General features: G+C 34.0%; 1 protein-coding gene across 5 annotated transcripts in view; it reads right to left on the reverse strand.

Moving 5' to 3' along the window:
• MACROD2 (mono-ADP ribosylhydrolase 2) overlaps nucleotides 1-25,391 on the reverse strand; it is a 1,913,210-nt gene that overhangs the window by 1,415,559 nt on the left and 472,260 nt on the right. For all 5 annotated transcript variants that reach the window (XM_054696174.1, XM_054696171.1, XM_037494392.2 and 2 more), the window contains exon 4: nucleotides 24,010-24,039. In XM_054696174.1, coding sequence (XP_054552149.1) covers nucleotides 24,010-24,039 — 30 coding nt within the window. The remainder of the gene's footprint in view (nucleotides 1-24,009; nucleotides 24,040-25,391) is intronic.

Raw genomic sequence — 25,391 nt, forward strand, 5'->3', positions numbered from 1 at the left:
TTATAGAAGCTATGGGGTAAAATCAGCCCCCTCTATAATTTGTAGATTTACTGTAAACTTTAATTTTTTCACCAGTGTTACAAGTACTTAGGAAATTTACCACAATTATATTCCTCTCACTTAATTTGTTTAACTCATGAATTTTGTGTCTTGGAGAAAAACTTGCAAGAAATTAAAGAAGAAAAATTGCTAGTTCTTTTTTAAATTAACATAACTAATTATTATATGTGGTATTTAAATCCTATCATTTAGGCCCTGTTTAAACTTCTGTCACACATCTTTTAAGTTCTCTGCCAAAACAGGCCTTTGCTCAGAGAATTTATGATTCATATGGTAACTGAAAAGTCTCTAAGATAACTTTAAAGACAGAAGAAAGAGAATACACTTGCAAAGGAATGATGTTTCTCATTCATGTCAAATGATGAATAGCTTACAGTCAACAAATAAGAGACCTCACAAGGATTCCACACAGCATTTATCACAACCTCACTCACCAGACCCAGACCTACTTCAAAACCTTCAAACGAAAAGAAACCCAGAATGGGAAGTTTGCCAAATCTTACTGCCAAGTTGGCAAGGGCCCTGAAAGTTTGAATGGGCTTCTCGATGTATAAGATAAAAGGAGGCATTTGGAGCCTATGAAGCCTTCCTTGGCACAATCAGACTTTAGGTGAAATTCCATCAACCAGTGCCATTTGCCATGATGTCGGGTATGCAGATGGTACAACTTTAGAGATCTATCTACATTAGTAGTTTTGCTTAAAAATCAAGACCAAAAAAAAATTTATTTTCACAGTGAACATGAAGTAGGAAAGACTTTTTTCCCCTTCAAAGATGATCTTTTACCACTATTTAATGTGAGGCATGAGAGAACAAACTTGGTCTCAGACAACAGCACTCCTCTCAGGTCAAATACATGTTTGCTCACGAGAAACAAGAACAGAATCAAATAAGTGAAATTTCTCGCAGACCACTGCTTTATCCACCAGGAAACTACTTGTGCATTTTCCTAGCTTCTGGGCAGCAAGGCCTCTGTTCATTTCCAAGTGAGTAAACACTTAGAATTATTCTTGACTGACTTTAATTTTACCTCCCTGCACTTTTCTCTGACCAGCATTTCTCCCGCTCAGTCAGTCAAACAATGGCCCTAATGCCTCCTACATGCCAGTCACCCCACCCCAAACCTCCAGCCAGCCATGTTATTATCTACACATATCGTCTCATTTCCTGACAGTGAGAAGTCCTAGACTCTAATAATTTAATGCTTTCTGGTCAGATGACAGATGCAGAATATTTCCTGGTGGACTGGGAAAGATAAATTATTTGCTGTATGATTTCTACAATTCACTCTGAAAGTTGCCCTTGTGTTTAATTTTCCTTTAAATAGGTCCTCCCTTTGGAAAGGAAAATCTGCCTTCTTGCTTTAGCTAATATCATAGATCATGGACCTTCACAGATATGCTTCCCTCTTCCTATGTATTTTAATGTTTTCTTGCCTCTTCAATATACCCTACCCTGACCTTCCTTGGAATTCCTGTCAGCTAGGAATACTTCCTGTATCTCTGGCTCATTAACTCTCCATCTCATTTTAAATCCATCTGAAATCCTCACTTTTCCCTCTAAATTATATACATTATAATAAATAATTTGAAAAAATTAACAATTTATTGAAGCATGTAGTACAATGCTAAGAACAAGTTAGTACAATGCTAAGGGTTTGCATAATAAATTCTGTACAAAATTAATTTTTTTGTACCTTAGAATTTTTAAAGTATCATGCCATAGACGAGATGATTAAAATCAAACCTGATGGCCTCCTTGGTGGCGCAAGGGGTTAAACACCATGCTATGAGGCAATCCGCAGCCCCTGCAGCATGAGTTTGATCCCCGACCAGCCAGGGAGCAACCCACATGGCACAGCAGACCTCTCCTGGCTCACCCGCTTCTCCCCTGTTCTGCTGTGGATCCGCCTGTTCTGCTCCCCACTCTGTCTCTGGTGAATCTTCTCACTACCCCCCACACCTCTGTCCTGAGCCCTAGGTTCTTGTATGCATAAAAAAATAAATCATTTAAAAAAAATTAAACCTGAAACAATTTTTTTTCCAATGTCAGCAACCTTACTGTATTTATATATAGATACCCTTTAACCCTAAAAAGGAATACGAGAACCACCGGAGTTGTGCTTTTTCATAAACACACCTCCACAGACATCCTGTTTCAATAGTCCAAGCGTGATTTGAGTTAATAAATTCAATTTTATGAAATACTCCTGATTATCTTTAATTGAAGAAATCTAATTCCATTTTTAAGATTAAAAAAATTCAAAGGACCACAGGAATTAGATTTTTCAGACCATTCTCGGTCATGTTTTCATATGCATACACAGTTATATAGTTATCTATTTATATATAATTATATGAGTATAATTTTCCTTACTCAAAAAATAACCTTAGTTCAACTTTGTCTTGATCACTATTTAAACGATCTCCCCTGATAATCAAATGCATCAGCTCTAAGGAAAGGCAATTCACTAACAGTTAAGTCCTAGCTTGTTTCACTCTGTCTTACCGGGCATCTCAAAGGTTAGTGAGGAACAAAGCAATCATGTAGGTAATCTTAAAATATTTTCTGACTTACAAAAAAATGCTTAGCAACCTGCAGTTCTGGAATTGGTCCTACACAATCTTACCATATCATCCACTCCCTACTTGCAGCTACATCCAAGAACATCAGATTATTAAAATCTGACTTCTTTAGTTTTGAACTTTCTCTATGAAACTAATAAAAAATAATACCCCATAGTAAGAACAGATTTTTAAATAAGTGACTTCATGAAAAAAACTTTGCATCCAAAAAGATCATGTGAATGAATAGAATGGGAAACCAGACAGAAGTTCTGTGTGCCTTCCTGAAAACGAAAACCTGTGACACAGACTGGAGAGTCAGGGGTGATAAAGGGGTTAGTCCCTTTTTATATCTCTTCTCTGTCTTCATCTTCTGCCATAAACTTAATTCAATTATGAGTTCTCCTGAGACAGGACAAAACTTGCTCCAAAGCCATTTCATGATTCCATCATAATCTTGTATGTGATCCAAATTATTCCCATTTAATGACACTAAAATATTCAGAGTGGATAAATAAAAACTGGCAACTTTTCCAGATCAAATTCCTTATGAAGAGGAGGTAAATCTATAAAAACAAGTAAATAAATGTTTCATTACAGTTTGATGATTTCTGAGATTAGCACAAATGTTTCTCTCTTAATCAAAAAACTCCCATATTTCTATTTACCACAGAATTATAAAAAAAACCTAAACAGCTAATAGACACTTTTCATGCAATTTTCTATTGGCATTAAACTTAGAACTGCAGAGAACCTGATCCTGATCAAATAAAATCCTTGACCAAGTTCAAAGTTTGCCATAAATCTAGAAAGTATAAGCACCTCTTATATAATTCTAGAAAGCACAATTTTTTTTTCTCAAGGAAACAATCTATATCCTAAAATAATCTTAAATAAATTTGAGTTAAGAGATGGATTTCGGGCCTCCCCGGTGGCGCAGCAGTTGAACGCTCAGTTGCGAAGCTGCCCACAGCATCTGCAGTGATGGTTCGATCCCCAGCCACCAGGTGAGGGTCCCACATGGTGCCCAGACCTCTCCTGCCGCTCCCTACTCCCCTCAGCAGTGTACTTCATCAGTCTGCCTGTTCTGCTCTCCGCTCTGACTCTGGTGAATATTCTCACCCTCCCGCGCTTCTGACTGTACCCAGTGCTTGTATAAATAAATAAATCTTAAAAAAAAAAAGAGAGAGAGATGGATTTCACCTCACATTTCTAAATAGCTACTTTGCCAACAATTTTTTAAAAAAATATTTAAATAAATCATGTTGAAGTGAAATCTGTATTTTTAACATCTGTATATCATTATGTTACCTTCACTTTCTTTAATTGGAGCATATGGATTAAAAATATAATTGATAGAAATTGTTCTGATCATGATTCTAACTTATGCAGAATCATAAAAACAACATATTCATATTAAATAGTAATAACAGTCAAGTTTTGTTTTGTGTTTCTATGTGCTAAATCTAAGCTTTTAAATTATATTAACTCATTTAATCCTCACAAATCTAAGAGGTAGGAAGCATCTTTAAACTTATTAGAAATGAGGGCCTCCCCGGTGGCGCAGCAGTTGAGCGCTGGGTTGTGAAGCTGCCCGAGGCCTCTGCGGCACAGGTTCAATCCCCGGCTGCTCCCCGGCCACTGGAGGAGGGTCACACATGGCGCGCAGACCTCTCCTGCCGCCCGCTGCTCTCCTCAGCAGTGTATTTCGGTCCATCTGCCTGTTCTGTTCCCCGCTCTGGCTCTGGTGAATTCTCTCACCCTCCCGCGCTTCTGACTGTACCCAGTGCATGTATAAACAAAACAAACAACAAATAAATAAATTTAAAAAAAAATGCCTCTAAAAAAAAATAAAATAAATAAATAAATAAATAAATAAACTTATTAGAAATGAGGAACTGAGGCAAAGGGATGTTAAATTACTCTCCCAAATATCAAACCAATGATATTAAATGAGGTCTAGAAGCAAATATAGGCAATAGGGTTCAAAACCTACTCTTCCAACCACTACATAATATACTCAGCCTAATTCTGGTTCATCACATATTTATTCTCTTATAGATACAGGGCCTCTATCATATTGTGAACTTCTAACAGACAGGAAATATTTTAATTCATCTTGTGGAATTAGAAAATGTTTGATAACCAATCCAATTGATACAAAAGGCAATTTGTCCCCTGTCCTGCTCAGAAATATGCATTACTATTAATATAGGATATATATTGTTGTTAATTATTTTAATGTACCAAATTAAAATTTTCAAATGTCCAATACTATAACTTTGATGACAACTGAAACAAAAGGGAGGAAATATATAGTTACAAAAATTACCCTTCCCTAATAGTTTTTCATGATCTTTATATATCTAAGATAATCTTTTTCACCTTTTTTATGGAACTTTGATGAATATTGGATCCTTTGCTTTTTTTTTTCTTTTTTGGATTTTTCTTTGAGTATCTTCTCCTATAGCCTTCTGGCACAGAAGGTTAAATGTATCACAAAATATAAATTTATTATTAATCATTTTGATGGGCCACTATATATGATTTGTTTTTCCTTTTGCTGCTTTCTGAATTTTCTCCTTGTCTTTGGTTTCAAAGTTTTTCTGTGGTGTGGATTTCTTACAATCTTGGAAACTACTTAATGTGCATATTAATGTTTTTCAGCAATTTTGAGAAGATTTTGATTATTATTTCTTCAAATATTCATTCTCCCCTTTTCCTATTCTTTTTCTGGGGCTCCCAATACACACAGGTTGGTATAGTATCTCATTCTTGTCACACAGAAGAAAGAATCAGTGACCTCACTTTTTTCTTTTTTTTTCTCTCTGTTTTTCATGTTGGATTATTTCAATCTCTCTAGCTTCAGGTTCTCCAATTCTTTCTTCTGACATCTTTAATCTGTAAAAAGACCTTTTCATTTAGGGTTTTTCATTTCAGTTGTGGAACTCTTTAAGTATAAAGTCTTATCATTTCTGTCTTGTTAATGAGAATATCTTTTTGCTAATTCACTGTTTGTCATAATTTTCTTAATTATTTGAACATAATCACTTCGGTTCATTGAATTTATTTATAATACAATAGTTGTTCTGATTTCTTTCCCTCTGCAGATAGTTATTGAATTTTTTGTTGCTGTTTCATTTAGTAACTCATGTGGAGTAAATCTGTGAAATATGTATTTCCCATTATCTTTACTGATATCTTTTCTTAGGTTTTGAAATCCTGCTTTCATTTCAACCCTAGTTTGCTAAAGGTTGCCTCTGTTTCATTATAGCTTAATTGTCAATAAAAGAGTAGACAGTCATTTTACTCAAACATTTATGAGCCAGTTAGGTTTCACTTTTCTGCTGATAGATCTGTATGTGAGTAAGAAAATATTCAAAATTCAGACTATTTGAAGTACTTTCTGGCCTTTATATTCTGTTGGACCTTTTGTGCCTCCTAAGCTCACAGAAACAGCCTTAGAGTTTGTCCGAAGTATATGAAATACTTGAAATCTTTCTAGTCTACTCTGCACATGTGATCAGGCTCAAACAAAATTATGCTGTTTATAATCATATCCACAAACTAAGACTTTGATCCTTCACCTGGCCAGTATCATCACTTCCACTGAAAACTTTGCTGGGCACAGTCATCACAAACATCCAAATCATGTGAGTCTCTTTGACCACCATAGCCTACCTTTTCACTTCCTGGTAGGATTTCTACACCAACCAAACTGGGAATGTGTAGGTAGGAGCAAGAATGCTGAGATCCATCCTATTCATACCTAAAGTTTAATTTTTAAAATGTAAATTCTTCTCATATTATAATCTTCTGTGGTTCAAATTCCAGAATTGTGAAATGGTTGTGAGTTTTTGTTATTTTCTTCCAGCTTTATACTTGCCTTTTTTCCTGATAGAGGATCTACCAAATATCCTCACCATATTATTGTATGAAGTTTTCTCTTTAATCACCTTCATTTAGAAGAGAAATTCTCAAAATGTGGTCATCATATTGAAATGTGAACATCAGTTAGGAACTTATTAGAAATGCAAAAGCTCGGTCTTCACCTCACACCTACTGAACCAGAAGTTCCTGGTATAGAGCGCCATAATCTGTCTCAACAAGTTTATGAGCCAGTTCTGTTGCTCACTAAGGTATAAAGCCACTTGTTCAGAAAATATTTCATAATAATGATAGCTATTAGAGTTATCTATTTCAAAGGAAACAGCCAAATATGAGATCTTTTTAAGGTGGTTTTATCAAAGTCATTTTGTATGTTGCCACTGGATTAATGGAGCATTGGCATAGATTTTTAACTTTTATTTTAAAGATTTATTTATTTATTTATTTATACCAGCACTGGGTACAGTCAGAAGCGCGGGAGGGTGACAGAATTCACCAGAGCCAGAGTGGAGAACAGAACAGGCAGACTGGCGAAATACACTGCTGAGGGGAGCAGCGGGCATGGCAGGAGAGGTCTGCGTGCCACGTGGAACCCTCTCCTGGTGGCGGGGGATCAAACCGGCACTGCAGAGGCTGCAGCTTCGCAGCCCAGTGCTCAACCGCTGCGCCACCGGGGAGGCCCGATTGTAACTCTTAAATTCAAAAGGTGACATAAATATTTTTTCTATTTTTAGGCCAAAAACTAGTACTGCCTGATATGTGCAAAGAAGTACTAGACAGAATTTAAAAGCAACAACCTAAAAGCTATTCAAATATACTGCCCTGCTACATTAAAACTTATGGAAGCTGAACTTAATATCACCGTCTTTCCAAAAATGTATATTTCCCATAAAGCATTTTTCTCCACTAAAAAGACTTCATTATACCAAGATAATGGAGATGTATCTTTACACAACTGGCATTTGTGTTAGTAAAAAATACATTATTTATAGACCTGCATCTTAAAGGCATAGGCCATTATTCATTCAATCAAAAGTACCATATAGTAATCATTTGGTAACCAAAGACCCCTAATTCGGTACACACACACACACACACTCTTAGTGAAAGCAAACTTTAGAATTCCTATAATGTAATGTATTTTTGAAAAAATATATTAAATGTAGTGTCAGCAATTGTTTATAGATACATATGTATGCAAATTATGTCAAATAAATAGAAAATTGTATATTGAAAGCATAAGAATGATTGTTTCTGTGTAGAGGAGAAATAAAACTTCAAAGAGAAGTCAAAGAGGATTTTAACTTAAAAATGTTTTATTTCTTTAAAAATATAAAAAAATTCCACAAATTCAGAGTATTGAAAATACCATTTGATCAGGATGAAGTATACTAGAGAACACTTAGGTTAAAGAATGTATAGTGTAGCTTACTTGAGCTGAAGAAAAATTCTCAAATAGGACAGAAAAGACTAGAAATTCCTGGTTTAGTGTTACCAATTCTTCTGTTCCCAGGGAAAAAAAAAACTCTGGGAGATAAAGGATATTTTCAGAAAATGACAGTTAGAGATGGGGATGAGACATGAAAATTCAAAGAGTAAGATTTATTATTTAGAGAAACCAAGGGAAGGTTTGGAAACACAAATCTATGAATACATCCTTATTCCTAAAATTAGTATCAGTTTAATTTGAATTCATAAATCCATGCTGCAATGTTAAAAGATGGAGATGCAGAGTCAGAGAGTCTCAGTTAAAATAATGTGTCTGCTAGTATTTTGTCATCCTAACTTGTCTGAGACTTCAAAGTTTTGTCTATAATGTGAAAATGATAGCAATATCCATTTCCTAGAACTATTGCTAGAATTAAAGGAGATAATACTTGTTCCATTCTCAGTATACTGAGAATAGTTCCTGGCACAGAGACACTATCCCAAAGGTTAGTTATTATTATCATTTCTTTATCCATCTGTCCACATCTAATTGTACTCTATACAGTATTCTGAGAATACAGCAAATGAATAAGCCAGACACAGAACATGCCATAGAAGAACCATTAATTTAATAGGGAAGAGAACAGTTAACTATGAAAACACACTCATTACTCTAACAAGTAATCCTAGACACACTGGAAAGCAACCTGCTGCAGGATTACTAAGTGGTGGTCCAAAGGATGAGCAGAAGTTTATCTCACGAATAGAACAGGGATTTGGGAATAATAGAGATGCACAATTGTTTTTGGTTGAGCAAACGTCAACCAGTAAATTATGTTCTTCCCAATTACTGTAGAAATCCAACTTGGAGCTTTATCAATGACTTTTGGGTCCTTAACCACAAGGTTGATCCTACAAGCACACACATCATTCATATCACATTTGTGAGATTGAGGTCTTGGGTGTGCTCAACTCCTCGTAAGTTCCCAACAAGATGAAAATTTAGCTTAGTAGAAAGTTTTGTGCCCTTTGTAGCTATATCTAACAAATGATTTTGTTTTGTGTTTTGTTTTGTATGTGTATGTGTGTATGCTAGAAATAAATCCTGTAGCAGAAGCAGAGGAAGTGTTTTAGCTTCAAGCTCCTGAGATATCACCTCTTATCATCTACTAGAGAATGCTTCAATATTATGGATATAAAAATTCCTGAGTCTGGGCATTTAAATGCTTGCAAGTCAGGTTCCACTACAGAGCATGAAATGAACTACTGCTAGAATAATCTTCTATATTTACATGTAAAATCCTTGAGCTTATTTGAGGTTAATTAAAGCACAATTATCTATATTATCTTCCCACAAAAGAAACCCTTCTCTACCACACACAGATATTTGGATTTGTGTTATATCCAAATCCAACAATTCAGGTTATTCCTCTTTATTTGACTATAACATCACCATATCTTACAATTATCCAGCACCTTTCATCTTTCAGCTTTAGACCATAATGATAGTAACAATGACAGCTACAGTAATAGCCATTTATCTAACACTTTGTATTTGAAAAGCACTTTACAATGAATAATTAGCTATTCCACCTCTGTGAATTAGTTACATATAATTATAACCATCTTTTCTGAGGAAGAAATTAAGACAAAAACAATGAACTTGTCCTTACACATGAAAAACAACGACAAATTATTAGTGACATCTGGTCAAAGACAAAGATGCAGTAATATATGATATCATGTAAAGCAAAGGACTTTCTAAGTGTGACAAGTGCCTGCAATAAATTGACTAGATTCCTGGAATCTCCTTGAATTTACTGTCATTGAAAACTAGACAGTTCAATCCTCCCTCTACCTACTGAATATATCCCGTTTGGAGGTACATGAAGATAACTCCAAGGAATGAAACAGAATTCTTATTAGTGCCAAAATTTGAAAAAATTATAAAAGTGACTTTCAACAAAATTGCTTACCTCCTTGTATTTACTGTGGAACCATAACCGGTATAGTAAAGTAAGCCACATTCCCCCATAAACTAAAGGGATATAATCTAGTGTGTCAGAACACAAGAGATTTGACCTGCAGTATTTTGCTTGGACTTTTATTTTCTACTGTGCACTTAGAAGTCATGTTCAGCATCTCCTTGGGGGAGGGATAGCTATTTAAAACAGAAGATCAATAAACTTTTTCAGTAGTATTTTGAAAGATTTTACCTTTAATACAAGTAGATAAGCTACATAAGCATTATATTATAGCTACTATACAATTAAGTAAATATATGAACACATCCTGCCAGCTGTATAAAGTACTTACTAAATCTAAATTATTTGTTTTTAGATATAAATCTGTGCTTCTAAGCATTTTGGTAGCATGTAGCTAGCCAAACACAGTGGAAAAGTTCATAAAAGTCCAGAATTTTTACCAAGGAATTTCCAAGTCTGAAGAATAGGGTTCTTGTTTGTTTTTTGTTTTGTTTTTACAATTATTTATTCCTATTTTTAAGCATGATTTACCTCTCTAAACATTTTTTGAAAAATGACTAAAACTAAATGTTTTCCAAAAAGTTAACCATGAAACAAAAATACAGAAGTAATGTAAAATATCTATCAATTATGAAACTACATCTTAAAATGCAATCCCTAAAATTCAAAAGCAAAATGGAAATAAATGAACTTGAGTATCCAGTTCAAAGCACAAATAACACAGAAAGACTACCTTCTTGAGATATATACTCAGATCAGATGTAAAGGAGGAATCAATAGATTAAAGAGAAAAAAAAGACATTAACAAACAAGTTGTACAAATCTTATGTGTATCCCAATTTGAGCAAACAGAAAAAATTATAAGGACACTGACTAGACATATAATGACATAAAAGAACTGTCTTAGTTAAAAAAAAAAACTAGAGAAAAACATAGTTACTCCTTTCTTGAAGTGCATGTCAAAATATTTACATAGAATGATATGATACTTAGATTTGCTGCAAAATAATGTAGGTCTTTAAATGGATAGAGGTTTAGGTGAACCAAGATTAGTTATGAGTTGAAAATTATTGAAGCTACACAATAAGACTATTGGCAAAATTATATTATTCTATCAACATTTATATATATTTAAAACTTTCTACGCTAAAAGCTGTAAAATAATTACAGGTTGATTAATTTCACCTATATATTATCTCATTGTCTTTTAGTATCTATGTTTGCTGATCCTTTAACTGTAAGTATAATAGTTGTTTCTTGTAGGAAATACTGTTTTGTGTCTTTTAAATCTTTATCCTTCTATTTAATGTTTTAGAGTTGCATTATAGTGTGCCTACTTTTATTTAAATTTTTACTCACTAGAAATCAGTACATGCATACTATGGTATAATTTATTTGTCAATTATGAAAAATATTTCTTCAAATATTACGTTTCTCTCAATGCTTTATTTTCTTGAACTCTTGTTTACATGCTAGCTGTTCTTCCTCTACCTGCCCTGTTTTTATCCCTCACTTTCATATTTACCGTCTTTTATATATCTGTATGTATCTGTGTTCTACTTTAGGCAAAGTCCTACAGTGCTACCTTCCAGGCCACTAATTTTCTTTTCAGTTATGTCCAACATAGTTTCATAAAATCTACTGTCAGAGCTTTTAATTTCAAAGTTCACATTTTTCACTATGGGTTTCTATTTGTTTCTTTTTCACATCTACCTTTTTTTGATCATGGTATTTTAGCATTTCTTAAAGCTTGGATTCTCACTTTTATACCTTTAATCATATTAAACATATTTATTGGTATTTTATATTCCCTTTTAGCATGCCACCTAGCTGCTTTACTTTCTCTGATCCTCAAGTAAATGATGACTTTTGTATATTTGGTGCTCATTTTATACTAAGTCCTCATTGTTTATATAATAAACTATCTCTTAAAAAAGCTTTTAGATTTATGGAGAAATTGAGGAGATATCGTAAAGAATTTCCATGTACCTCACATCCATTTCCCCTGAAATGAGTATGGTATATCTGTTAAAATAAATGAGCAAATATTTACATATTTTAGTTAACTAAGGTCTATAGATTACTCATAATGCTTTAGTTTTTACTAATTCTTTCTGTTCCAGGATAACATACCTGACACATTACATTAGTTGCCACTTCTCCTTACCTTCTTTGGTTGTGAAAGCTTCTCATATTTTCCTAATTTTTGATGACCTTGATAGTTTTGAAGTATACTGATCATGTATTTTAAAGAATGTGTCTCTGCACTATGGGGGGGATGGGGAAAGGGGAGATTGGGGTCAAAATAAGGGGGTTGCAATTGTATGGGGAATATAAAAATAAAATTAAAAAAAATAAAGAATGTGTCTCTGTTGGATTTTGTGTGATAATTTACTCATGATTAAATCAGGATTATCATTTTGAGGAAGGAAAAATAAAAGATAATGTGGCATTTCACTACTTAATATCAAAGGCTATATTTTTCTGACTGATTACCTGGCTAAAGTAGTATTTGCCAGCTTTCTTCACAGTAAAATTTCTCTTGTGTTTTCTATTTTCTGATAGTGAGATGATTTTGGCAGTACATTTTCATTTGAAAGAATCCCCTGTGGATTGGGTGTTGGGTATCTACCTCCAGAGGGATTTTGATTTGCCTCTAGGACCAATTTATATGTTAATTTTTGTGATTAGAATTCCCAAATACATAGTTTGTGTAAATTAAAGTATCAGACTCCAAGAAGTTGAAAGCTAAGGATACTGAGTCTCTAAGGAAAGTCTTCTTTATAATTTCCTTAAGCCAGTAGAAATTTTCAAGTCTCCCTTTCTTGGAGAATGTAGCAATTTGAAGAATGTGACTTTAGGCTCAAGTACAAGTTTTAGCTGTCTACTTTACACAGTCCTATCTCTTACCTCCAAATGAGAATTTAACCATAAGCCTTGGTGTCTAATTTCACATCATGACTTACACTAGTATCACAAAGGCAACTACAATAAGTAGTTTATATTATAGATTTAGTTATCTTTGGTTCTTCATTAGACCCTTATTTATGATACCTAAGGACTTCCATATATACTTAAGTTATAAAAATACTTAAATTATGAATATACTTAAATTATGAATTCTATTTTATCCATAATTTATGTGTTTGTTGCAAGATGGTTTTTTGATTTTCTCAATGTACTATATTTTTTTCAAGATAATTGGATTTTAATGAGAGTTGTTGTTCATCAAGATGATCTATAGGGAAAAGAAGAACTAGAGAAATATCAATTTTTGGTCAGTTACATTAAGAATGTGTTCTTCTAAAGCATTTTATAGTATTTTATGAGAATTAACATTTTTATAGTAAATTACAGCATATATGTTTCTGCATTTTTAGTAAAGACAATTTATTTGGTTTTGATAAGACCAATGAAGGATTTGGATAGTGACTCGCTGCTTCTGAATTACTTGGAAAATCTTGTAAATAGGGAGTCCAGGGATAATTCTGTTATGACTACAATTCCTAGAATTGCAATAATGCTGTAAATACTGATTCTCTTGCAAGACCACATGTAAACCAAGGAGTCTTCTGTATTTTCCATTCATGAAACTGAATCAATATGTGTGTGTGTGTGTGTGTGTGTTGACATTGGTTTACAACATTGTATGTGATTTGGAGGTATAGGATCATTTTTACATGATGTATTTCAAAGTTTGACTTTGGTTCCTCATATTTCCTTTTCTCTCTAGAGATTCTCATTCCTCATGCTTCCTGTTTCTGTTCCCTCTGAGTTTTTTCTAAAATGAGGACAGTCTCCCAATTACTATAATGACTGAGAAAATATCTGAATGCATGCCTTCACCAAAGTAAAGAATCCTAGTTTGAGATATACCAGTCATTATATTCAGGAGTTCATAAAGGTATACAGTATTCTCTTGGGACTACAAGCCAGGTTTATGCAGAAATGGAAATACCCTTGATATGATAAATGGAAAAAGAAACCATGCTTCAATGCATGTGTGATCACAATGTGAAAAATATGCTAAAAATTATTCCCAAAGATATATTCACAGAGAAGTCAACAGTAATCACTGAGACCTGATAATTAACAAAAGAATCTTTCCACGTAAATAATGCACAATAACTGATCACACCACTGAACTCTGCTGCTTTGTTAGTGAATGTGGTATAGTAACAACATCTGAAGGGGTAACTGTATACCTGTAAAACACAATGTTGTAAATCAGTGGGAAGGGAGGAAGGGAGGGAAGAAGTAGAAAGAAATTTTAAACTCAAAAAAAAATAATAATGAAATGACAATACATAACTATGAAAAAAATCTTCCCAACATTCTTTAACCATAAAAGACACAGTTGTCACAGATTTCAGACAACTGTGCATGTATTAGCCTGTTTCTCTTTTTATTTCTAGAAAATATATTCCACAGTTTTCCTTAAAATCTGGCATTCTATAATTGTGTTGTATAGAAGCAACTATATCCTTCCAAAAGTCAAAAAATAATTTGCTCACCATTTTTCTGATTTGCTAGAGTCCACCACTCTAGCACATAAAAAAAATCCTGGTTGGTCAAAGTAGTTATTATAAAAATACTTTCCTGATCAACAAACCACCCTACATCAGTCATGACGTGTTTCTAATCCTTCCTGCCATACCTCTGCCAGCCCCTTTGCAGTTGTCCTCCTTATACTATGGTTTTCCCTAAGCATAAAACCATTATCTGCAAGTTTAATAAAGTTTCCATCTTCCAGACCCAATGCCAAGCACTAGCAACATAAATCCAATCCTCTGGAGTCCAAGTAAGCAATTCCTAGTCACATCCTTTCTCCTTGACTAAGATCTGAGTAAAGCTATTATAAATGGGTCAGGACCACTCCAGCAAGTTGCAACAACACAGAGTATGGTCCAAATTGAAGCCAACCACATCACTGGTCACCAGGGAAAAGTGCATAACCATAGCTGCACTGGGAGCACCTGGCAAGAGGCTCAGAATGAGTTGGCTGCCAGGAGTGTGCCAGGGCAAGAAGCCTCAGAGGGAGGAAACCTACTATATTTTTAGGACTTAAAGTCCTCCTCTCTGGTGGCCTAAGGGTTAAGTCACAGTACTATCATCACTGTAGCCTGAGTTCAATCCCTGGCCAGGGAGCTAACCCACATGGCTCAGCAGACCTCTCTGGTCTCATCTGCTGTTCCCCTTAGCAGTGTATTTCAGTAGATCTGCCTATTCTGATACCCACTCTGTCTTTGATGAATCCTTCACTCCCCTGCAACTCTAGCCTACCCCCCAGTTCTTCTACACATAAATAAATAAATCTTTAAAAAATAAAATCCAGGGCCTCCCCGGTGGCGCAGTGGTTGAGCGCTGGGTTGCGAAGCTGCCCTAAGCCTCTGCAGCGCCAATTCGATCCCCTGCTGCTCCCCGGCCACTGGAGGAGGGTCCCATATGGCACGCAGACTTCTCTTGCAGCCCGCTGCTCCCCTCAGTAGTGTGCTTCGGTCCTTTTGCCTGCTCTACTCCCCGCTCTGGCTCTGGTGAATTCTCTCACTCTCCCGTGCTTCTGACTGTACCCAGTGCTTGTATAAACAAATAAATTAAAATAAATAAATAAATAAATGAATGAATAAATAAATCTTTACAAATAAATAAATAAATAAATAAAATCCACCCCTCAATTTTGGGGTCTTTCTCTGTGGTCCCCATACCCCAATAATATATGTGGAAAATCCCTTCCCATGATACCAACATTTTATTTTGATTTTCTAAGTATCAATGGCTTATATTATTATAGGCAAAGAGTTATATCACAGTGAATATACAATATTTTCTCACATAACTCAATGAAAGATTGAACAAAGATGAGTTATATCATTTTAAGTGAAATTAATGTTTCAAAATAAATAAAACTGCACCCACATAAATGTAAGAGTAAATACTTTTACTTTATTTTCTTATGAAGGTTGAACAAAATAATCACACAAAGGTATTATGCGACACCCACAGCTAATGAAATGGAACATATGTCAAAGAAAAAAACCAATTATCTTTAATAGTGAACAAAATTATGAACCTAAAAAGTGATTATTTATTTTAATGAGACATAAAATAGAGGTTATGGTGTCAATGCCCACACTTCTTTTCCTAAGTAACCTGCCATTTTTATGCCTAATATTTTAAACTAGATGTGCATTACAAAATCTATTCATTGCTTTCAATTAAAACCCTAAATCAAGTAAAATATTAAAAGTTTACAACCATAATTTTCATTGTTCATTGCTTTTTAATTTTGAGGTATAAGGATTGAATAACTAAGACAATGTGCTTAAAATCTTTTCTTATGCTATGTCCTTGCTGATATTCCTTAATAAATATCAAATCTTATTAGCTGTCACATTAGCACTTTAAGGTTTTGCCAATAAGTTTGAACAAGAAAAACCAATAATATTTCTGATAGAAAGGATAACTGATATATGACAAAACATGATTGAGACATATGCCTTTCCCTTTCCTTTCCCTCTTTCCATGTAATCCATGGAAAGCAAACTCTCTGCATTTTATTCCAATGTCTACTTAAATAATACTTTTCTTAATTCCACAGGATGCTAAAACTGTTATCACAGTATTTAAATAAAATTATGAGATCTTGACTATCTGAAATTTTCAGAAATGAAAAGAATAAAATGATTATAATAATTACTGCATAAATATGCATACATTCCTTAGGTTGCCTGATATTAGCATTTTTAAAGCCTTTTTTTTCCATTTAAAGATCATCTAGAAACAAAGAAATTATCTTTCCAGAGCAAACTAGTCAAAATTGAAATATCAAACAGTTTAAAACTCTAGGATGAGAGACAGTAACATCTCAAAATCAAAATAAAATACCTACCATGTGTGGCAGAAGCTACCAAGACTATAAAGATGAAAAAGGAAATCTGTTCTCAATAAGTTAATATCCTGATTAGATAATGTATCATTCCAGATTGAGTCATGTATGGCCAGGAGAAGAGACATTTATTCTGCATAAGACAGCCCTATTGACATGGTTTTTATATGGGGTAGTTTAACTTAGAAGGGGGAGTAGATATGCTGTCAATATGATGAATCACTTTAAAATTTATTTTTAGATTAGAGGGATTATGGTGATCAAACTGAAGTGGTAGAATAAACAAGTCATTATAAAAAGAAAGTTGAAGCAGAGAGATGGCCTGGATTTCACACCCCTCTCCTGGAGGCATCTGAAAGGTTTAATGACAAATTGCAGACAAGGTTGAATCAAGCTTTAAAAACTGAACCATGTGGAGTGAGGAAACATAATACTAGAAATCCAATGTCGTGACCTTCTGCAGTCCCCAGACTGAGATGCTAGGGAGTTAATCACAGGAGAAGGCAAGACAAGGAGAAGCATGCATGGTTATGCCCATCAGACTTTATCCAGATCCAGACAAGCCTCCACTGATAAAAGTTTACCATCAATATCAAAGGCACGGGAGTCCTTATCTTCTAATACTGTTTACTCCATTTTAAGTGTCAGCCCTAGATGGTCAGAGGAAACTGTTTAACCAGGTCTAGATACTATAACTAAAGAACAGTATGAGGACACCTGAAAAAGAGTAGAAAATATAAATGAATGGGTCCTTTCTCTCCTCTCCTGGGGAATTCTATTCATCCTCCAAGATTGCACAACTGTCACCTCTTCAAAGATGCATTCCATGATCACTCCAAAATGCTGACTTCATCTTCACCATATCATTTTTTCCTATATGAAAAACCTTGCTCATTCCTAAAATATTTAATGTATAAATGAATACATATACCTCTCTCTGACTTCTCCTATTTATAAAATCTTTGCTCAATTCCAGAACTCATACACAAGGGTTAGGTAATACATACTGTTGACTGAGAAATAGAAAAAGGAAGGAAGGGAGGGAGGTAGGGAGGAAAGGAAGAAGGAAATTATGGAGGAGGCAAGAAAAGGTAGGTGTTTCAGTATGTTACTGAATGTTCGCAGACCCGGCATGGATCATGGTCCCAGCACCCCACTTCCCTTTGTCCTTATATCTGGGCCTCTTGATGTCCTCTAGCAGACTTGCTACCTTCCAGACCATGGCTGGTACCATCCATCTGCTGAGCATCACCCAGTCGGCTAACTCACCACCAGGAAGGCTTGATTGGCTCTCCTGCGGGGCAACCACCAACACCTGACCTGCTTTAGTTGGTCTCAGTTTGTCACTGTTGACCATTATTCTAGATTCCTTCATGCAGGATTGAGGCCTGACTAGGTCTCAAGTTTTGGGATGAGTGAAATACAGAATCAGGGGGCCTCCCTGGTAGCGTAGGGGTTAAAGACAGCATTATCAAGCTATTGCCAGCCACTGCAGCACAAGTTAGCTCCTGGCCAGGGAGCTAACCCACATGGCACAGCAGACCTCTCCTGTCTCACCACCTACTCCTCTCAGCAGTGTATTTCAGTAGATCTCCCTGTTCTGCTCCCCAGTCTGTCTCTGGTGAATCCTCTCACCGCCCCCCCCCCCTGCACCTCTGGCCTACACCCCAGCTCTTGTATGCATAAATAAATAAATCTTTTTAAAAAAGAAAGAAAGAAATATAGAATCACTGTGGAGATTTTGAGCAATAAGTGATCTATGTCAGGGGAAAACCAATCTTTGGGAGAGAAGGTAAATGGCACTTCCTTTCTGCTTGTGAATGTTTAAGAAAGTACTTATAAAAGCATTACCACTTAAACACATTCAAAAAGCCCTTTAAACATATTTCTTTTTATGTTAGAAATTCTTGATAGCAACTGAGATATTTTGTGAAAAGAGTACTTTTTAGATATCTGTTCTGCTTTTTAAAAAAAGTCCAATACCTGATGCCCATCGATTGATGTTAAAATACCATTGTAACTCAAAAGATCCATCCAACAAAAATCCTTGGAATACCTAAAAGAATGTGGGGATTATACTTGCTCACATAATTCAGCAAAACAGGGACCATGATTAGTCACAGGGAAAACATTTTACTTATTGTCAAATCAAGGATCAATGTCAACAAACTGTATATAGTTTCTACACTAATATTTATTGAAAGAACGAAAGAACCAACACACATCTGTGTATGTAAAGTAAATGGGTGGGTGGAAATAAATGATGGCATCTTTTGTAGGAGGCCAAATCGTTTCATGATTTCATAGTTCTTTAAGCAAATGTTTCCGCACCTTTCACAAACTCTTTAACATATAACTGGACATTAGTAACAAAGAAAGCATTAGGAATTCTCTCTATAAGTAGAACTGTGCAAATAGGAAATGTTACTCTTTGGACCCACTTTAATTGTCTCAAGAAGAGCAAAATGCTTTCAGAGGTAAAGAAGGCCCATACTACATGCTATCTTATTCTAGAAAAATGGCTTTCCCACTTTCCCATGTGTTCCATTTAGGACTGAGTGTTTATTTAGTGGTGATAGCTTAGTGTTTTTAAAATTTAGTGTTTTTAAAATTAACCTGCTACAGAATCACCTCAAGGATAAGGTAAAGAATTATAACTCATACAACTATATATGTTAAATATCATATATATGCATGCATGTATAAATGGTACATAGGTATGTATCAGATGTACATACATGTATGTGTTTATGTGTGTGTGATATAAAACAGCAATCCTTTAGAGGTATGTTTACACAAAATGTACCTTAAAATATCACTGTTAGGAAATATCAATTTAAGTATCTAACATTATGCCTCAGGCTTCAACACTAAGGAGCTTTGACAGACTAGAAGAAAAGCAAATCCCATAAACAATGTCCTGTTTGGGTTTTATCTGCAAAATCTGGTCAAGTTAATTATCATGACAATGAAAGGAAAAGACATTATCTAAAGTAAAAGATCTTATTTCAGTCAATTATGTATGATCTGAAAGGAATTAATAAATTAGTTCTTTAATTCTGATTTTTCTTTCTAATTTTGCTTCTCAATATAAGACTGGCTGCAAAGATTTTTTTTTAAATATTCCAAAAATAAACCATTGAACATTGTATATGCAAAACATTCTTATACAAATGAGTGAATGTGTATTTAAAATGAAATTTGTTAAAAAAAAATAAAATGTGCTCTAAGACTGAAGCTCAAAACAACAAAAACATATATGAACCTAGACAATGATCAAAAGGTAGCACAAGATAATGACATTGCATGCATTTTCGAATTATCAATTGATCTTGTGACTTGGGAAAATAGCCAAGGAAAACACCATTCACATATAGCTCAGCTTCCTGTTTACCTGTCCTCTCATTCCTTTTGCCTGGTGTAAACAGTTACTTACCTGTGCACAGAAAAGGGAAATCTGAAGGGTAAAGACATTATAAATCTTCTCATCCAAACTTTACCCTTTATAAGGTATGTAATCTTAATGAAATCATCAAATTTCCCTCAACTTTAATAGTAATAATAATACAACATCAACACTGATGTTGTTTGAACACCAAGGCTTAGACAATGTTGCTGTATTCACCATACCACTTACCCTTCCCGGGAATTCTGGAAGACTCCATTTTTCCCAGGGTGCCTTATAGTTAGGTTTGGTGTCATTTGTCTGAATTCTGACAACTGAAACCTGAGAAGTGATGTCAGTCATTCTAAAACTAAACGCATTCCGCAAGGTCCTTTTAACTTCTCTTCCTGTTTTGTGACATCATAAGCAGTCACTAATTATATAGCTATATGATATGGAAGTAGCCTGAGTCTCTGTGTCAACATCTCTAATAGAGACTCACTACAACAGCTACCAAACCTACTCACATTATGATGTCAGCGAGACATAAACTTTGTTTTATGAAGCCAGTAAGATTTTAAGGTTTATCATCTCTGCATAGTATAGCTCATCCTAAGTAATGAAAGGACTAAATGAGAAAATAAAATTTACTTGTTTTATATATCACTGCACTACACAGCTGGCTATACAGGGTGGTATTGGTAACAATAATGGGAAGTTAATAAAAAAATTAATATAACTTCAAAGAAAGGTACACTATAGTGACTATTAGAATAGTCACATATTTCAATAAATGGTTCTGCCTTTAACATATTTAGGAAATATAGACAAATACGAACAATTTTACCAACGATTTCAGCTGAAATAGGTAGTCATGACCCCATCACCTACATTCATTACAACGAACTGTTACGAGTAACACTAAGTTCCTAGAAAGATTAACCTCTGGTCCAAAGGCAAAATTTCACACCAATTTATAGTGATTCTCTCACTCTAAAATAAGAACTGAGAGACTGATCTGTGACTTTTTAAAAAATCTCCTTTTAGGAGATCTCTCCTTGTGGATACAAGCACTCAAAAAGAATAATAAAATACTAACGTTTTATGGATAATAAACTTTTATATACATTGATAGTGTCTAAATTTCATAAACAAGTACTACTTAGAATTTAAGGGAAATACTTATGGATTTATGAAAAAATGGTACTTGGTGTACTATTATTATTTTTATGTGGTGTCTAATATTCATGATTAAATAGCTAGCCAATCAAAGAATTTCTCCCTTTAGATACTTTTGAAGGAATACTAATTCAAGTCAATAAAAAGAATTATTGATTAAATCCAAGAGAATCACATCAATTCAACTGTTGCTTATTGGATGAAGACTATTATTTTACAAATATTCTGACAAGATTATAAAGATATGCCATAAAATCAAAAAGCCAAAAATCAGTTCAGAGAAGGCTAAAAATATTCCTTAAATTTAACTTTTAAGTGCAGCTTTCCCAAAATCAGACATGTATTTTAGAGCAATCTTGACATTTCCAGAACTGCATAAATGAATCTAAGTCTGTCAATGACCTACTTTAATGAAAGAAATTACAGCCATTTTAAATACTTGTAATTTATCTTTATGATTATCCTGTTTTTAATTTTAGAATTCAGAAATTAGAAACTATGGCTAATAACTGCATTTAACAAAATCAACCATCTAGAGGGGGACAGTAAAGTAAATAATCAGGTAAACAGAAAACTGAGCTTGCCTATTCCGGAATATCTTACTATTGCTACAGTTTTATTTTGTATATACTCACACTTCCATAAAGAAGTGCAAGCCAAGTCACTTGAGTTAATTTTATAAAAACCAATGAGGTATACATATATTTAGACAAAGTGCTTGAGAAGGTTTTCACTGTGGCAGGGACTACTCATCATTTGCCAAAACTTCCATACTCCCCTTTCGCCTTAGAAAATGGAGAACACATTGTTTGCTAGAATAAAACTACTTGTATCCAAAAATAAATATTTGATCAAACTGAAGGATAATGTGGGACTAGGGGTAAGCTTGTTAAAGAAAACCAACTCATCTTTGGAAGGCTCTTTTTTGCCCTTTCTTATTCCTCTGCACTCCCTCTTTTGTGATTTATAGAGCCCCAGAAGCCAACATGAACCCTGAGACCTGTGCACTAGCTGGGAGAACAGAAAATGAAGAGCTTGAATACTTGATGATATCATAGAATCACCACACAACCATATTAGTCTACATCTAGACTACTTTTATATGAGAAGGAAATTTTCTATCTTTTGGGGTTTTTTTTGTGATGGCAGTTAAAGTGAATTTAACTAATTCAATTAGTCAAAGTAGCTTTAAAAATATATAGCCAAGAACAATAAATTAACTACCTAAATTTTCTGTTGCTTTAATTCGATGGATTTTTTTATGCAGACTCACTTTTAACTTTCCTTTATCCTATTTAAATCTATCAAATTTGTTAAAATACCACTATGTCATAAGAAAATCAGCACCATCGACAACTTATTTTAAAAACGTTTTCTTCACATATTATAGGATACCTACTGAAAAAAAATTACTGGGACTACAGCTTCCAAGGAAAATGTTCCCTTCAAAAATAAGAAACACTTCAAAAATACAATGAAAAATCCTGTAAATTTATATTCTCTAAAGTCATTTATGAAAAACAAAACTGTAATAGTTTGCTACAGAACATGCATTGACATGTAATAATATGATAACTCTCTAATTTAAACTGTCCTCTATTATTCCTGTATTTCAAGATTCTGTTTTTTTTTTCAAATCTATTGATTTTTATATAAGGACAAAGTTTAAAATGTTAATATCCAAACAAAATTTTCACTAAAACCTCCTGATGAAAAATTTATATCCAAGGAATTTTTTCAAAACTTTCCCTTCGAGGTTTGCTTTTTTTTTTTTTTTTTTTTTAAAGGCTAGAGTTCTATCATATCTACTTAACCACATACTTGATAAGAGGGAGCAATTATAAGAGGGAGAGAAAAAAAAAGCCTGTTTATGCCCAGGCACCTATTCTACTGAATAATTTTTTCTTCTCTGCTATATTATAAAGACATTGGCTAGGGAAGCTTTCATTCTGCAATTTAGAAAATAAAAGTTACAAATGCTTACAAGATTTTAGTATCAAAATGAATCCCAGTAATCCCTCATATTATTTTGATCTCTTTCTCTTTCACCCCTCAACAGACCAAAATAAAAATAAAGGGCTATAGATGTGTTCTTCTTGATAGTTTATAGTTGTTATACCTTATGCCAAAAGTAGAAATACAAAATTTAACATATGGGCCTCCCTGGTGGCAGAATGGGTTAACACCGCTCTAGGAAGCAATCCACAGCCTCTGCAGCATGAGTTCAATCCCCAGCCAGCCAGGGAGAAACCCACATGGTGAGGCAGACCTCTCCTGTCTCACCCACTGCTACCCTCAGCAGTGTATTTCAGTTAATCTGCCTGTTCAGGATCCTCTCACACACCCCCCCCCACCCCGCATCTCTGGCCTGTGCTTTTGTATGCATAAATAAATAAATCTTTTGAAAAAAATTTAAAAAAAAACAAAGTTTGACATGTCCCACCTATTATGAAGTCAGTTAAAATAACATTAGTCAAAGCCAAGGTATTTCTATTATATTTATTTTGGAATATTATCATTTTTGTAGTTAATGACTCTAGCTAATTAATTTTTTTAAAAGTCATTCAGAACTTACTAAGCATCTTGGTTTTGGTTAGTAATAAAGATATATTTTAAGCAATGTTCAGGACTTACCACCTCCTCCTCCAAGAAGACTGGCATTTGCTGTTTGAAACAAAACAAAAATTAAATATTAAAAATATTATATGCCAGAATAGTTCAAGATAAAGCTGGCAATGATCATTTCTATTACACACACACACTATTTACTTTCATATAAAGACAGTTTTTAATTACTCTCTGGTGATATGAAAATTAAAATATTTCATATTTTTAATCATTTTTCTCTTCAAATGAATGTTTCACAATGAACTTCTTGCTAATAAAATGAAGTATATACTGTGATTCTTTCATTTTCCATTTTGTTTCTAAATTAATCTTTTGGTACTCTTTCTTCTCAATTAGAGATAGAACAGTGTTATTTAGGCAATTTCAATGATTTCAAAAGACAATACAAAAAGAAAGTTTAATGATGACTTAAATTAAACACCACCAAATAAGCCTATTTCAAGACACTGCAGTAAGAACTCTTCAATAGGTTTTGAATTAACACTTTATTGAGGATGAGAAATAAAACATTTTTGTAAAACAATGTGGTGCCATGTATTATTCACTTTTCCATTTATCTTGCACATATATTTATAGACATCAAATGATAAGCAAAATATAAGGAAGTATTTGGGAACCATGGTTCCTTTCCTTGTGGCAAAACCCAAGCAACCAAAAGATTAAACAATCATTTAGGAGAGAGGAGTAATGGTCTTTAATTGGAATTTTAGTGTGTTGTTTGTACATAGACCATGTATTCTCATACCTAAAATAAATAAATATCATAGTGTTAGTGATTTCATCAATAAATAATGGGTCATTTTAAGAACATATGATCACATTCATAATTCCATGATAATAAATACATGATGACTTACTAATTATTGCAGCATTGAAGAGAATAGCATGAAAATGTATGGCAAGCAAAAGCTTTTGAATGTTTCCTCAAAATGTCAATATTAGAGCATAAAATCTTGTCTTATATGATCTCCCCAGTACAGAGCCATCTAATTAATGCATTTTCCCTCCTTGCAGTGCTTTGTCACAAACAGGAACTGAGTAGCAATGTCATTAACAGTCATAAACAAAAGGCACATCTGATAGTACAAAAGCTTCTGGCACCCTAACACCTCAGATTACCAAATTCCTCCATTACATGGATGATATCTAGGATTACTATCCAATTCAAAATCAAACTTTGTAACTGCTTAAGTGGAAATTTGTTAAAGAAACAGTAAGAGATGTGAATTGTATTTTGGTCTCATACACCTTAATAAGTAAGGGAAATTTCATCATCAATCATTGTCTCTTGGCCAATCCAAACATTTTCTACAATTTTAGCTACATGTATTTATTTATAAAACCACATGGCATTTCACACCCATGCTGATTTTTCATTTTTATATTTG

The sequence above is a fragment of the Talpa occidentalis genome, unplaced genomic scaffold (assembly GCF_014898055.3).
Source record: "Talpa occidentalis isolate TD23 unplaced genomic scaffold, MPIMG_talOcc4v2.1 talOcc4.10, whole genome shotgun sequence".
In the NCBI taxonomy this organism is placed as follows: domain Eukaryota; kingdom Metazoa; phylum Chordata; class Mammalia; order Eulipotyphla; family Talpidae; genus Talpa; species Talpa occidentalis.